This window comes from Dermacentor variabilis, chromosome 7 (assembly GCF_050947875.1).
Source record: "Dermacentor variabilis isolate Ectoservices chromosome 7, ASM5094787v1, whole genome shotgun sequence".
NCBI classification, from domain to species: Eukaryota; Metazoa; Arthropoda; class Arachnida; order Ixodida; family Ixodidae; genus Dermacentor; species Dermacentor variabilis.
Window position 1 is genome coordinate 78,134,078 of NC_134574.1, and position 13,951 is coordinate 78,148,028.

A 13,951-nucleotide genomic window follows, 5' to 3' on the forward strand; every position below is an offset into this window, starting at 1 on the left:
GATGGCGTGGTTTCCGAGCAATTCTCGACCTTGCGCAGAAAAGCAGACTTCTGATGTGCTCGAAGATCGCGGCTCTCTTATGTGGTCGAACACGTTTCTTTCTGCTCGTCTCGACACAGCTCTCTGTGTCGTTGCGCCTCCGATGCTCTCGCAGTTTGTGGCACGCAAGACCAGCAAACATGCGCCGACCCAAACCGAAAGGTGACTTGCACCTTGTTACACAACAACTGTGCACATTAGATCTGTCCGCCAACATATATGTCCTCTGTTGGCATCACTCAGAACTACAATAACTTTGTAATAGCCATTCAGAACTGCTCATGCTAGAAGCAGTCCGGTCATTCTTTGGGCAAATAGGATGTAGGAGCGGCAAGTACATGTAAAGATGTCAAACGCGTGTGTATAAAACTGGCAGCGCCCGATTGTTTTCCGACAAAACATTTCCAGAGAAAGCGCTTCAGAGCCACACTTTTCTCTGTTGTGTCAAAGCGCCTTTTCAAGATATAAGAAAATGGCCATTGTGAATGGCTGTTTTCTAACTGCGGCTGTATATATGGCTAGCTCCAACGCTGTGTCACTTGACCACAAAGCTGCACTATTCAGATAAGTGGAAATCGAATACCGAACCATGATTTTATTGCGTTTACTCTTTTTCCTGATCTGCACAGTTTGCGTCAAAGGTAAGCCTACATGGTCGCAGGTTCACGTAATGTGACGCATCGATCACTTCGAGCTGTACATTTCTGCTGATTTTGTTCCTCGGGTGATTGTATTTTTACTGCGAAAGAGACACTTCAGCACGGCCTGGCTCGAAATTCAGCGCCTCTGTTTTCGGGGTAAATTGCGCCGTCACAAACAATAACTCCATCTATATTCGGCTCTTGGAGAGTGTACGCAATGTTAGGTACTGTTCTTGAGATAAACAGCGCTGTATATGCGTTCACAGCGGAAATCCTGATGTGGCTCTCTTAGTAAACGTTAGGCTCTGTTTAGTTGTACAACTTTATGTGTTCTAAGAAAGGTATTCGCAGTTAAACGTGCTATTCTATCCGATAATTCAAAGCTTGTTTTCACGTCAACCGTTACTTCAGGTAACTAGGTCTCATGAGTTATATTAGAGCATTCCCTCGCCATATAAAGGATAACATTACTCATCTAAGGATAATGCATCGCAACAGATCTTACTCTCAACAGATAGTATGGATGCATATGATAACGTTAAATTACGGGTCGAATTATATGTTCATTGTTCCTAGCTAGATTCGTAGTATCGAATAATAAAAGATGAATCAGTCGAGAATACTGACTTTCGATGATAAAAGAAATGCTAAGTTTTTTTAGGAACAGTTAACATATACTATTTCTTTTCAGGAGGCGGACTTTTTGGAAAGAAGCAGCCACCAATGGGTATCTTAACTGTTTCGTTTTCTCGAATTTTTAGAAGCCAGCAATTGTGTAAAGTAATACTTTGATCTTGTACTTGAGCCAGGAAGGTGCTTTTCAAAACGTTGTCGCCTTTAAGCTCTACTGCTCTATGAAAAAATACCGCATTTTTTCTAAAGCTGCATAAAATTTTATGACAGCGGGGTACAACAAAGTTCGTTTTTCTCAAGAAGGCTTGTCACTGCACTGTGTCTATTTAAAATAGCCAGCATTGAGATTCAATGCATGCGTAGGAAAACTTTCAGAAGAGACTTATTTCGTAATAAATAAGCAATTCTGTGTCATTTAGTCGATTTATTCTATCAGAGAGAACACGAAAAGCAAATTAGTATATCAATTGGTGATATGTGCTCGCCGAAGTTCGTGCGGAAATATGAAAAAAAAATAGCCATTGTTTTTGTGCCTTCTAGATTGCCCAAGCTGTGCATAAACGCTGCCGGTAGAAAGAGTATAGACCGTGGGCTCTGTCATGGAAGTAGTTGTTTTGGAAAAGGGCGGAAGTTCGCAGGAGTAATGGGAATTTTGGCAGAACGCCTATGGTCTTAGTGCGTTGCGCTCAATATGACGCGCGCATCTTGCAAATGAGATCCCTAACCTTATATACAGGTTGTTTGATTGTGCTTGGTTTTATATACAGGTTGTTTAATTTAGTATAGCCGTTCTGAAAAAAAAAAGGACGGTTCCTGCGGAGACATATTGTCAGTGGTGGCGACTATGGGGTGAGGAGGGACACGCGGTAAATAGTCGCCAATTAACAATAAATCATTCTTACTTTCTTAGCGTCTATTTTCAGAGGGCTCATTGTAATTAGGAGATGCAAGCGAGCTCTCTTTGCAAGCCATATCAACGTTTGAATATTGAGAAATTAAATTACCCGCGGAACACTGGGACGAAGAATTTTGGCTGTCAGAGCACGCGAATCGAAAACTGGGAGGCTGCAGCGAGCGTAAAGCCGCATCCCTCGAGGAGGCGTTCGGCTTACGTCTCCAAGCAGCGGCAGTGCAATGCGCTGCGACCGCGAGGAGCACTGAGCCCCGGCGCGCCAGCTGTAGCTGTCATTAGGCTGAGGCAGAAAACAAGGGTCCAAATTCGCAGAAAAACGTTACTCTATGGGCCTACGCAACACCACATGCAAGTCATTTGTGATGTAGGTTGCATTGTCAGCTATGGCGGCCATCTAACGGCCAACATCTTTTGTAGAAGGAAAGCTTTGCGAATACGGTCTCATTGTCATTAAACCGATTCTAAAGTCACCTGTCCGCTACAGTGTAGTTGCACCTTCACCTGAGAGAAGTTTCATTGGTGTTCATTGTATGTAGTAATACAAAGCAGTAATGATCTTTGGGCTAAAGTCGGTAAACTTGTGGCGGGTGAGGTCGTTTTGTCATTGGGCGACCGCCTCTTCTTATAGTCGTATTCCCCAGTATCGTGACATACGTATCTTGAACAATTTTAGCGAAAGAACTTTGTGGCAATGACAGGCTCAGGGCCTGTAAAAACATTACCGGGTTCAGGTGATGTAGGAGTTTTCAAAGCAAGATATCGCAACTCAGACGGAATTATAGAAACAAAGCAACGACAATAATCATCACGTGTATAATCCATTGAATGCTGAAACATTTTAATTTATGTTTCATTTATGTAGCAGTGAAGCATTGTAGCTACGCATCATATTGCCACCGCCTAACCGCATCATGTAAAAGGCGCGTGCTGAACGTGGACTACTTTCTCGGGCTTCCCTCTAGACACGCTGTGCCATCTGGCGACGCCGCTTCAAAGGCCGCGCCTAGTGTGTGTCTTAAATAGATTCAGACAAGGTTGCCTGATTATGTATAGGACACGGGTTCAATCCATGACAAACAACGCATTTATTTTAAAGGATTTTTTCGTCATTGAAGAGCTTAACATTACTTAAGATCGAGGCGTACCTAGACGACGGGGTGGCCCCGATTGTAGCGCCCAAAGTCTCCGAACCTCTTACATGAAGTGCGAAGGTTAGCAGCCTGACTTAGCCACACAGCGTCCCTAACAAAAACAGGATGGCTGCGCATACTAGTCAGGTTAGGATATGGCAGTGTAACTGCAGAGGTTTCCAACGCAATAAGGCACCCCTACAGCAGTTTATTCGCTCTCGCTCAGAGAAACGGCACGTTATTTTATTATAAGAAACGTCAATCTCTAACATCGCACTGCCTGGTCACCGGTCGGAAGTCAGGCACGACTACGGAGGAGGAGGAGGAGACGCGGTCCTCGTCAGCAACAAGGCCACGCACGTTAACCACGATCTGAAGATGACGGGAACCAAGCTAGAGTACGTCATGTTAGAAGTTATCCCAAATGCGGCCATAGGCAATCGAGACAGGCCATTAGTTCTAAACGTCTACTGTAGCCCTAAGGACCTGAGACAGAGGTTGAAGCTGCATGCTGCTGACCAAGGCGGTACAACTGGCCCGCAGCTCGCCCCTGGGGGTCGCCGGAGACTTTAATGCCCCCTACAACGTCTGGGGCAATCCCTCCGACACAAACAAATCACTGACCCGGCGCTCTCCATGAGGGGCTGCACGTCGACGAGTCGAGACACCACCCAGCCCCTGACCCTCGTGTGGGACGCGGTATCACTGCGCTGGTCCAACCTCAACTAAGACCTGGGAAGTGGCATATGAGCCACGAGCCTGCGGATCACACAAAAGAAGCTGCGCAAGTTCCAGTTTCTCGAGTGGGACGCTTTCCGAGAGACCAGAAAAGAAAGGGCGAACGAAGTAAACAAACCGAGCCTGGAGCAATGGACCGCGCAGTTGAGGGAGGACGTCGGCACCGTTACCAGAAAGGTGCTAACGGATCTTCCGGTTGAGAAGATGGACAGCTGCCTGGCGCATCTTATAGAAGTGCAACGATCCTTCCTATAGAGGTGGAAGGCTCAGAGATTGAACCGCCGACTGAGAAATAAGATCGCGGATGTCCACCATGCCATCGAGGAGCACTGCACGACACTCGTCAAACAGTGGAATGAGGTGTGCAACTCGATAGATGGCTGAATGCGAAGAGGGGGCACCTGGAACCTTCTCAAGTACCTGTTAGATGAAACCAACATAAAGTCAAACCAACGCAGCACGCTCGAGAAATTTTACAAACTGCCCAAAAAGAGCCCTCCGAAGAGGAGGTGATGGCTAGACGGGTCGAGAAGTACCTATCCGTGGAGAGCGGACAACGAGCGCCCTGTCCCCCTCCACCCAAGTACGGCGGGTCGGAGAATCCCGCCATGGATTCCGACTTTGGGACTGGAGAGATCAGAACTGTGATCAGAATCATTTCACTTTTCTCTTGCTTTCGACATCACGCCTTTTATTCCGACCGAGTGGTGCAAGTTGTCTAATAACTTAGGCCACTACGCATGTGTTCTTCTTCGTGATGCCTTTGTGGTCATCACATCGTCATTGTTCCAGTTTTGTCATCCGCCTCTCGTAATGCCGTCACCATCTCACCATTCTCATCACAGTCTTCATCATGCTGCTGTCGTAACGCTGTCGTTTCATTATTGGGACAACTAAGTAATGTCATGCCATTGTGATCATGTCGTCGTCGTCATACCTGCTTAGCCGTCCCATCAACATCATTATTTCTTCGCCATTTTATTGTAGTCATACTGCCGTCATTCAATCGTGATCAATCCGCCCTTGTCATGGCGTGACCGCAAAACCGTCGGTATCGGGCATTCGTTGTCATATCCCGTCGTCATGCTGTAGTTCTCATGCCATCGTCTTCACAGCAGTTTCATCGTCCGACTCTCGTCACCCCGACGTCGTCACACAATCGTCATTATTCCGCCGTTGTCATGCCATCCTCGCCAGATTGACACCATCATTCATCTGTTTTCATACCGTCATCGTCATGCCTCTGTGGCCGTCCCATTTTCCTCATTCCATCTTCATCCTCTTGTCGTCATACCATTGTCGTCACGCCAACGTCGGTACACAGTCGTCGGCATATTTTTCTTCAGTTGTTTATTTAAAGGTATAGTAAAGGCAAAGATTAAGAAAAGCTAAAGTCATAGATTAGTGCTCGAGAATATCTAAGGCGTCAATATTGTTACAGTATGGTACGTGTCGGCAGCGCGAGAACGCAGGGAGACGAGGTTGACTGTTTCCTGATCCTGTGGTTTGGAGCCCTGGTTATTGCGTTTAACTAAACACCGGTGGAGATTTCCTACGCCGTCAGATTTGGTGGAGGTGTTGGATAAGCTAGATAAAAAACTGCACTGGATCTCTGTGCTGGACGCCACATCGTTACGTCAGGACGTCCTAAAAGGACGCGACCCCGTTCACATCCACCCAGGCTTCCTCACATCTAGTGTTATCGCATCCTCGTGAACCAGTCATTTTACCGGCACATGTCGCACGGACGGGAATGACTGGCTCACCCGGCATGAACGCGTCCGCGACCATCACAGATGCGAGGCGACAGTCGTGCTTGCCAACGTAATTTTCTACCTCCAAGGCGCGGCTTCCGTGTGGTATGACGTGCACGAAGAAGATCTGACCAGCTGGGAAGTTTGCAAACAAAAGATGCATGACGTATTAGGAAAACCTTCAAGGTCGTCAGCTATCAGCCAAACAAGAGCTTGCAGCACGGGCTCAATCGTCCACAGAGTCACATATTTCCTATATACAGGACGTGCTGGCTCTTTGTAATAAAGCAAAGACATGTCGGAACCGGATAAAGTCGGTTATTTGCGAAAGGGAAGTGCAGACGAGGCGTTCAATTTGCTTTGGTGCAAGGATTGCGAGACAGTTGATGCCGTCCTTGAGGCGTGCCGACGCTTCCAACAACCTAAAAGCCGACGCAATGATGAACGATTTGGTCACCTGCCAAACGCGGCGGCTACTTCCTCCTGGACTAACGCTCCAGCGTTTAGTCAGCCGTCAAGTTCACCTGCCGTGACAGAGATCGTCCGTCGGGAACTGAAGGCCATTGGTCCAGCGATCCTTTATTCTGGATCGCTGGACCAGTGCGTTATCCAAATCCAGCTGAATGGCGAACGTCAAACAACCAGCCGATCTGTTTCACGTGCTGTCGCGTCGGCCAGATCTCTCGGTACTGCCGTAGCCACTAGTACTCATCTCCACGTCCCAACATCACTTTTGATCGCAGCTAGGCATGTAACCTATGCGGCCAATTTTATGCTTGCTCCAATCGGCCAAGTGGTGACATCGCCGCTCCGTCGTATAATCCGAGCCGTTCGCCCTCGTCTCAAGCTCGACAGTCCCGCTCCCCGCTGTGTCGACGTTCGCCGTCTCCATCGTATCCTTGTCGCAACTCGGAAAACTAAATAATGCAGCGCCAGGAGGTGAAGCTGCATTGACGACAGGGACCGCAAATCCTCTCTTGACCTCTGCTCTTTGGTGGAACCGTATCGACGTTCTCATTGATGGTCTGCTCATGACCGGCTTAAGTACACACGTTCCCAGATATTTGTAATGAGCTCTGTCTTCCACCGAAACCATAAGTACTCACAGCTAGCGCCTCCCCTGCCGTGCGAGTTGCCAATGGCAGCACAACGGCCATACTTGGCCTATGTACTGCATGTAATAACATTGCTGGCAGTGTTACGCCTGCCGTCATCGACCGCTGCCCTCCTGATCTGATTCTTGGTATTGACTTTCTGACACTGCAATCTGCGCTTATCGACTGCTCTTCCGTCGTTCTTCGGCTAGATCGACCCCACCATAGTGACGGCCAATTCTATCGTCTGTCGCCCTTTGCCGCAACATACCTCTCAACGGCGCCCTTCCCTGCTCTTATTGCGGAGACTAAGTGACATGTCTTGTTCAAGACGTTCTCTTAACCCGCCCTGTTACGTTACCCAACACCATTGATGCAGTTCAGAATAATTGAGCGTACCTTCCCATTCTGAACTTCAGTTCATGACGCAAGTTATTCCACTGGATAATGCTGCATTCCTTGCAGCCCTGTACTGTTTCAGCACTGGCACTCATCCTCAGCTTGAGTTGACTACTGCAGGGTCGACCTCGCCAACCTGTGCTCTCGCACTGCCAGCACATACCATACTATAACATGAATTCCCGGTCCGGGGCTTACCGACATGTTCGCTACTCATGTGTTGGAAGATCATCAGGATTCGCTTATAACTCTTCGCGACATGACACTGCGCGTTATTCACCTTTCTGTCGTTTGTATAGCAGCAACACACTCCTGCCATTATAATAATTGCTTCCCACGGATTCATCTTCGACTCCATCCTACCCTCTGGATGCAATTGCAAGCACTGAAACTGCCCTCGCATTGCCCGTGACGACCTTGTAGCTTCTCAGATTGCTCATAAAACGCTTTGCGATCACCACCACCGAGATGCCCACTTGAATCCTGTCTCACTTATCCTGCTCTGGTGGCCTTCTCGTCCCTTGGGCCTCTGCGAAAGGCTGCTGCTCCGTTACGTTGGACCCCATGAGGTTGTCCGCCAATATACTGTCTTGACATACGAGGCCTCCCCTGTTGTTGCCCCCCTGTGTCTGCGGCCCCGGCTACAGAACTTCTACACGCATCGTGGCTCAAGCCCCACCACTCGGACTAGCACCATATGCCTTAGGCAGCCTCGGGATGGCGCTTTTGCGCCCGGGGATTTATGTTACAGCGTGGAGTGTGCCGGCAGCACGAGAACGAAGGCAAGGTCTACTGTTTTCCTATAGAGTGGTTTGGAGCACTCGCTGTTGCGTTTAATTAAACACCGCTGCATATCACCTACACCGTCACAATATTACCACAAACGGAACCTTAGTAATAGAGAAATTTAGGTGAATGAGGGTGTGCACGATTAGAGACTCCCCCGGGGCATTCACTGCTTGCCCGATGATGAAGGCACTCCTCATTTAAATTGTCACTAGTACACAACCACGCGTTACAAGAACATCTTTGTACCACATTACAAGGGAAAGAAAATGCTAATGGTCCCAGTTCTATTTCATTTCTACAAAAAAGAGCTGTTTGACTTGACAACGACGCGGGTGATCGAACGGTTTCGTTTTCGCTCGACTCTTCCCCCGCATTATTTCACGTTTTGGTAGTCTCGTTATCGCGTAGTGCTGCGCTGGTTTTGATGGCTCGCGAAACTCGCATAAACTGCAAGTAGCAGAGAATTCCATTTCCATTTGGTGCCGTCCATGCCACTTGATTCACAGCTGTGTCGTGCCTCGGTTTCTCCATCGCCAGGCGTTTGTGTTGTGGGCGAAACGCCGTAACGCCATTTGTTAGGCGCCGTTTCGCTCATGACGCGCGCAGATGGCGGCGATGGCGTATGCAACGTCACTGCTCACCGGTTGGGTGCCAAAAGATTTGAATTGCGATAGAGGTACTCGTGCCCTTCAGATACAATTTTCTCGTAAACTAAGCATTTTATTTGGCACGAAACAAGCGTTGCGAGGTTTCTGGAATGGCACTTACACAGACCACATCGAGTTACTACTTGCCTTTAGTGTTGCTTTAAGAGAATCTTAGAAAGAAGGCCTTGGGCGGCACGGCCAAAAGAGAAAAATTGCCTCACAGGGCCATAACACCACTGCGGCTCCAGCATTAAGGCAGAAACAAGAAAAGCTTGCGCTTAAAATGTGGGGTATTTTGCGTATTCTTTAGCCGTTCATTTGAAATCATTGTACCTAAAGACATTTTGAGCACTCGCATCTTTTGAAATGTGTCAAGACATATTACAGCAAGATCATATTGGATAATACAATAATGTAAAGCTATGAAATACTACATCTGTAATTGTTTTAGTACTATTTTAACCCTTCCAGCACATCCTTCCTAAATTTCTGAGCAGATATTTCACATTTTATCAGCTCTAGTACCAAGATATAACGATTTAGGATTTTGACAATTGGGGAGTTCTTTTACTTATATCACGTTCTCGACCTTGGCTTACATATCATATGCATTCTAAAGTTGTACGTACATTGTTTAGTGAGTATTTCGATAAAAATAATAATTAGTACGTTTCGTATTGTGCTAATGCCTCCAGCATTAGTCTGCGTCTGCAAGTTCTTGCGTCTGTTATAGTATGGTGCAATCCATTATCTGCGCCTTACGTTACGTATAGCCCGTAGTGCCCGATTGTGTATTGTTTTTAACGAGCCTAGATTTGTGTCGCTGACGCCTACACTAGAAAGAAATAAGAAAAGTGTGATTATGTAAGTGAATGTTATATAGAAAGCTTTACTGTAAATGGAAGAAGATGTCGCAACCTGTTCAGTATTCCAACAGCACCTGAGAGGTTGGTTTTCAGAGTGTCAATATGCGGTCACTACGATAGGTTCCCCTGAAATGTGATTCCAAGAAATCGAACAGTTGTTACGGTTTGATGTCCGGCTTGTCTACGTCTACTTCTTTCGCCGCCCTCTGTCCCAAATTCGCGCTGATAAACTTGATTGATCAACACCAACTAGTCCGGTCGCGCACCTGGTTACATAGGCGGAAAGTTTTAATTTTCCAGGGGGAGCCTGGGGCCTGTCTAGCATTTGACCGCAGCGAACCACGTTAACGATTCAGAAGCATGACAAGAGGCAGCTTGAAAGCGAATGACAAACTAAGCTCAAGATACATTGATCCGCATTTAATTCAGAAGAAAGAAAAGGCAATGGAGGCAGCTGAGGTACTCCATGGGCCTCAGTTCGATGAGACACTCCATCGTGTGATCAAACATGGCAGAGGTAGGATTGCCGTGAAAAGGGTCACAAAACGCAGCGTCGAGGGCTCTCTTGACTGCAGTTTCCGTAGCGCCGCCTGTGCAGCGCATCACGCCTGCGGTCGCTAAGCGAAAAAGTACATTATTCCAGATTTGGGGGCCAACATTTTCATAAAAGCGCATCAGCCACGGCAAATGAATCTGTTATTCTGCTAGCTACACAGAACTCGTGTGTGCAGCATGAAGAATATAAATACGAAGAGAGGCGTCGATATGCGCCATGTCGGTTGTAATGCATCGTTTTGATGTTGACACGTTTGCATATGAGTCATCGGATTCTTCGCGCTAATGCTAGACTAAAATTTTTCAGCTCTTCCGCCAGAGCTACAAGACACCTGCCACAAACGACCGCATATTGGTACGTGTCAGCCATTGTACGGTGCCTGGTATTTCGACCCTCATGTAGGACGCTGTAAAGAGGTCACTGCTGGAGTTTGCGGTACTGGCAGGAACCTGTTCCTCAAAAAGGAGGCATGCCAGAAGTTTTGCGAACGTGAGTGACAGTATATTTCACGACCCTCTTTTTAATTAACTATATAAAACTATGGGAACGTGCTTTTTGAACTTGCCCTCTATGCAGTATGCTTCATTTTGCAGGTAACAATCGTGGTATATTGGGCACGCCTCTTTAGTGGAGAGGTGCATTTGGTTCTGAGCGGGAGAGGTCTCGTCGAGAAAGTGAACTAGTGCTATTGATTGTCAGCTGTCACTGGTGTACTACTATGTACGTCACACATAAACTTGCAGGCTCGATTACGTAAATTTCCAGCGTTCCCATTTAATTTGGTGTAAGTTATTCAGTTGCTCCTAATTACAGTCCCTCTGAAATTGAAGAGTAGGTACATTATGCAGATTTTTCAAGACAGAAAACAAGAAAAATGATGCCAGAACCCATCTCACGATGACGGTCAACGATAATGCGATTACCATAGAAGTATTGCAGTGACACATCTTAGTAATGAAATGACGTCTATTTAGAACCACGATTGGCCCTTAGGGCAATCCCATGGTTTCGGCTATATGCGACATGCACTGTCTGCGGTACCGGCCCACTTTGCTACGGCATTCGCATGCCAAGATAACTCAGAAGCCCGACGTCATGACGACGACGACTGTATGACGACAGCGTAGTGATGACATTGTAATAACAAAGAAGGTATCATGTCAACGTAACGACAAAAGGAGCATGGCGGCGACACCATGACGACAATACGAGCACGTTGATGAAACGATGGGGTGTAAGGGTTATATCAAGAAAATGACAGCCCGATGGCAATGGGATCACAACAAGTGTATGACGAGGACTGCGTGACAACGATAGTTTGACGACAAGCGAATGAGAAAGCTAGAATAATGACTATGGCAAGACCGCGACGGCATTACGACGGCTCAATTATAATGACAGCCTGACAATGGCGGCATAAACACGATTGAATGACAACGATGGTGTGACAACGACTGCATGACGATAGTCGGGTGAGAAAGCTGCAATGATGATGATGCAAGGGGTAAGACGACACCACAGCCACAAGCTCATACCTAGTCGCCAAAGCTGGTAGACGACTTGGGCCACTGCAATGGCGTGAGAACGTAGGTACATGCATACATAAACTGTCTGTACGCAGGTATAAGCATAGATAGATAGATAGATAGATAGATAGATAGATAGATAGATAGATAGATAGATAGATAGATAGATAGATAGATAGATAGATAGATAGATAGATAGATAGATAGATAGATAGATAGATAGATAGATAGATAGATAGATAGATAGATAGATAGATAGATAGATAGATAGATAGATAGATAGATAGATAGATAGATAGAATTGAACCTTTATTTTATTGCGTCGTAGATGAATCATGGTGGGAGTAAAAGGGTGCCCAATACCAGCTTGACTAACTCCCATTACCTACAAAAGGGCTGCAAAGCACTGACATCTAATAGTAAACAGACCGTAAGATATCAAGCAAGAGATGTGCTCATTATTACGCTAGCAATAGTTCAGACTTATTACGAGACAATGTTTAACAAGATACAATAGGTATTGATCAGGCATCACAAAATAGAGGGGAACATATACACGCATGTTCAAATGGCAGAGAACTGGATTACACTGAAACAATTGGGTAAATAACACGTATAATGAATAGTTGTGTAACTTAGCATTAAAATTATTAGAACCATTATACAACATCTTCTTAAGTCATATTTTCTATGTTTACATCAGTGCAAATACGATAATATGAAAACTTTAGAATAACAGTGCGAAGAACCTGGTCGCCATACTTTGTACGTGATCGAGGCATTAACCAACCATTATGCCGGCGTGTATTATATTTATTGACAGTGGGATTTAGGTTGGCTAGCTCAGAAATTATTGCTCTTTGTTTAGGTTCCTTTTTTTATCCCTTTACAAATGTTGTAATTGTAAAGATTCTGCCTGCCTGTGAACCTATATTTTTGTTGCGTATAACTAACATAATGTATAAACCCCTTTTTTAGCAATAATTCATGCAATAAATTTTGAAGTCTTGTAAGCTTATCAGTGTTTGCATTGTGTCACGCCATACGAGAAAACAGCAGTGAGCATAAATTAGAAAACGTATGGTAAGTAAAAAGTATTGTCTTCAACAGAAGTAGATAACGGTTGTGATAAATTATACCAAGTATACGCGCCGTTCTTGTTACTAATTGCTCTACTTTTGTGTACCATATCACGTTATTTGAATATATGACACCTAAAGTTTTAACTTGATCGACAATTTGCGTTATGCTATTATTAAGATAGAGAGAAGGAGTCATATGCACCTGCTTGGCTCTTCCTCGAAAAATAAGCGCCTTAGTTTCTGTCTGCAATAATTACTAGCCCTTTGGAGCAAGCCCAGTCATTTCACTTCTCTAATATAATTTCCTCTCTGAATTAACTGCTTAATATCTTTCTGTGTAAAAAATACACTCGTATCATCGGCCTAAACGACGAACTTTGTTTAACAAATATATATATATATATATATATATATATAGATATATATATATATATATATATATATATATATATAGTAATATCTGAGAAGCCAACAAACACTGACACCGAGGACAACATAGGGGAAATTAGTTGTGCTTAATAGATGGAATGAAGAAACGATAAATAATGGAAATTAAAGTGGATGAAAAGTAGTTTTTTCATCCACTTTAATTTCCATTATTTATCGTTTCTTCATTCCATTTATTAAGCACAACTAATTTCCCCTATGTTGTCCTCGGTGTCAGTGTTTGTTGGCTTCTCATGATATTACTAATAAAAATCGGGCCCCTCGGTTAACCCCCTTTCTTCTCGTTTATTACATAACGAGGGTCTCGAATCCGGCAACATTGATGCCTTCAGGTAGCATATGTGGGTTTATTGACCAGTTGCCTTCACCCAAAAAAGATCACGTTCTCGTGACGCCTGTGGCAACAAGGACGTTCCACGTCCGCCGCCAAGGTCTGTGAGTGGTGGCGCTGGCTAACACCCCCAGGGTTTACTAGTACACATAAATACCCAACAAAGTGGATGGGGAAACAGCGCCGCGGTAGCTCAATTGGTAGAGCGTCGCACGCGAAATGCGAAGGTTGTGAGTTCGGTTCCCACCTGCGGCAAGTTGTTTTTTCATCCACTTTAATTTCCATTATTTATCGTTTCTTCATTCCACTTATTAAGCACAACTAATTTCCCCTATGTTGTCCTTGGTGTCAGTGTTTGTTGGCTTG

The 13,951-nt window shown here is 45.5% G+C and overlaps 1 protein-coding gene across 4 annotated transcripts in view; it reads left to right on the plus strand.

Annotated features, from left to right (window-relative positions):
• Window positions 1-536: 536 nt before the first annotated feature.
• LOC142586856 (amblin-like) overlaps window positions 537-13,951 on the plus strand; it is a 63,783-nt gene continuing 50,368 nt past the window's right edge. The window contains exons 1-3 of one of the 4 annotated variants that reach the window (XM_075697727.1): window positions 537-680; window positions 1,372-1,407; window positions 10,506-10,688. In XM_075697727.1, the coding sequence (XP_075553842.1) occupies window positions 629-680; window positions 1,372-1,407; window positions 10,506-10,688 (271 nt within the window). In that variant the 5' untranslated portion in view covers window positions 537-628. Of the gene's footprint in view, window positions 681-701; window positions 837-1,371; window positions 1,408-10,505; window positions 10,689-13,951 lie in introns of those variants that run through there. The other 3 variants (XM_075697729.1, XM_075697730.1, XM_075697728.1) reach the window with 3 other exon arrangements.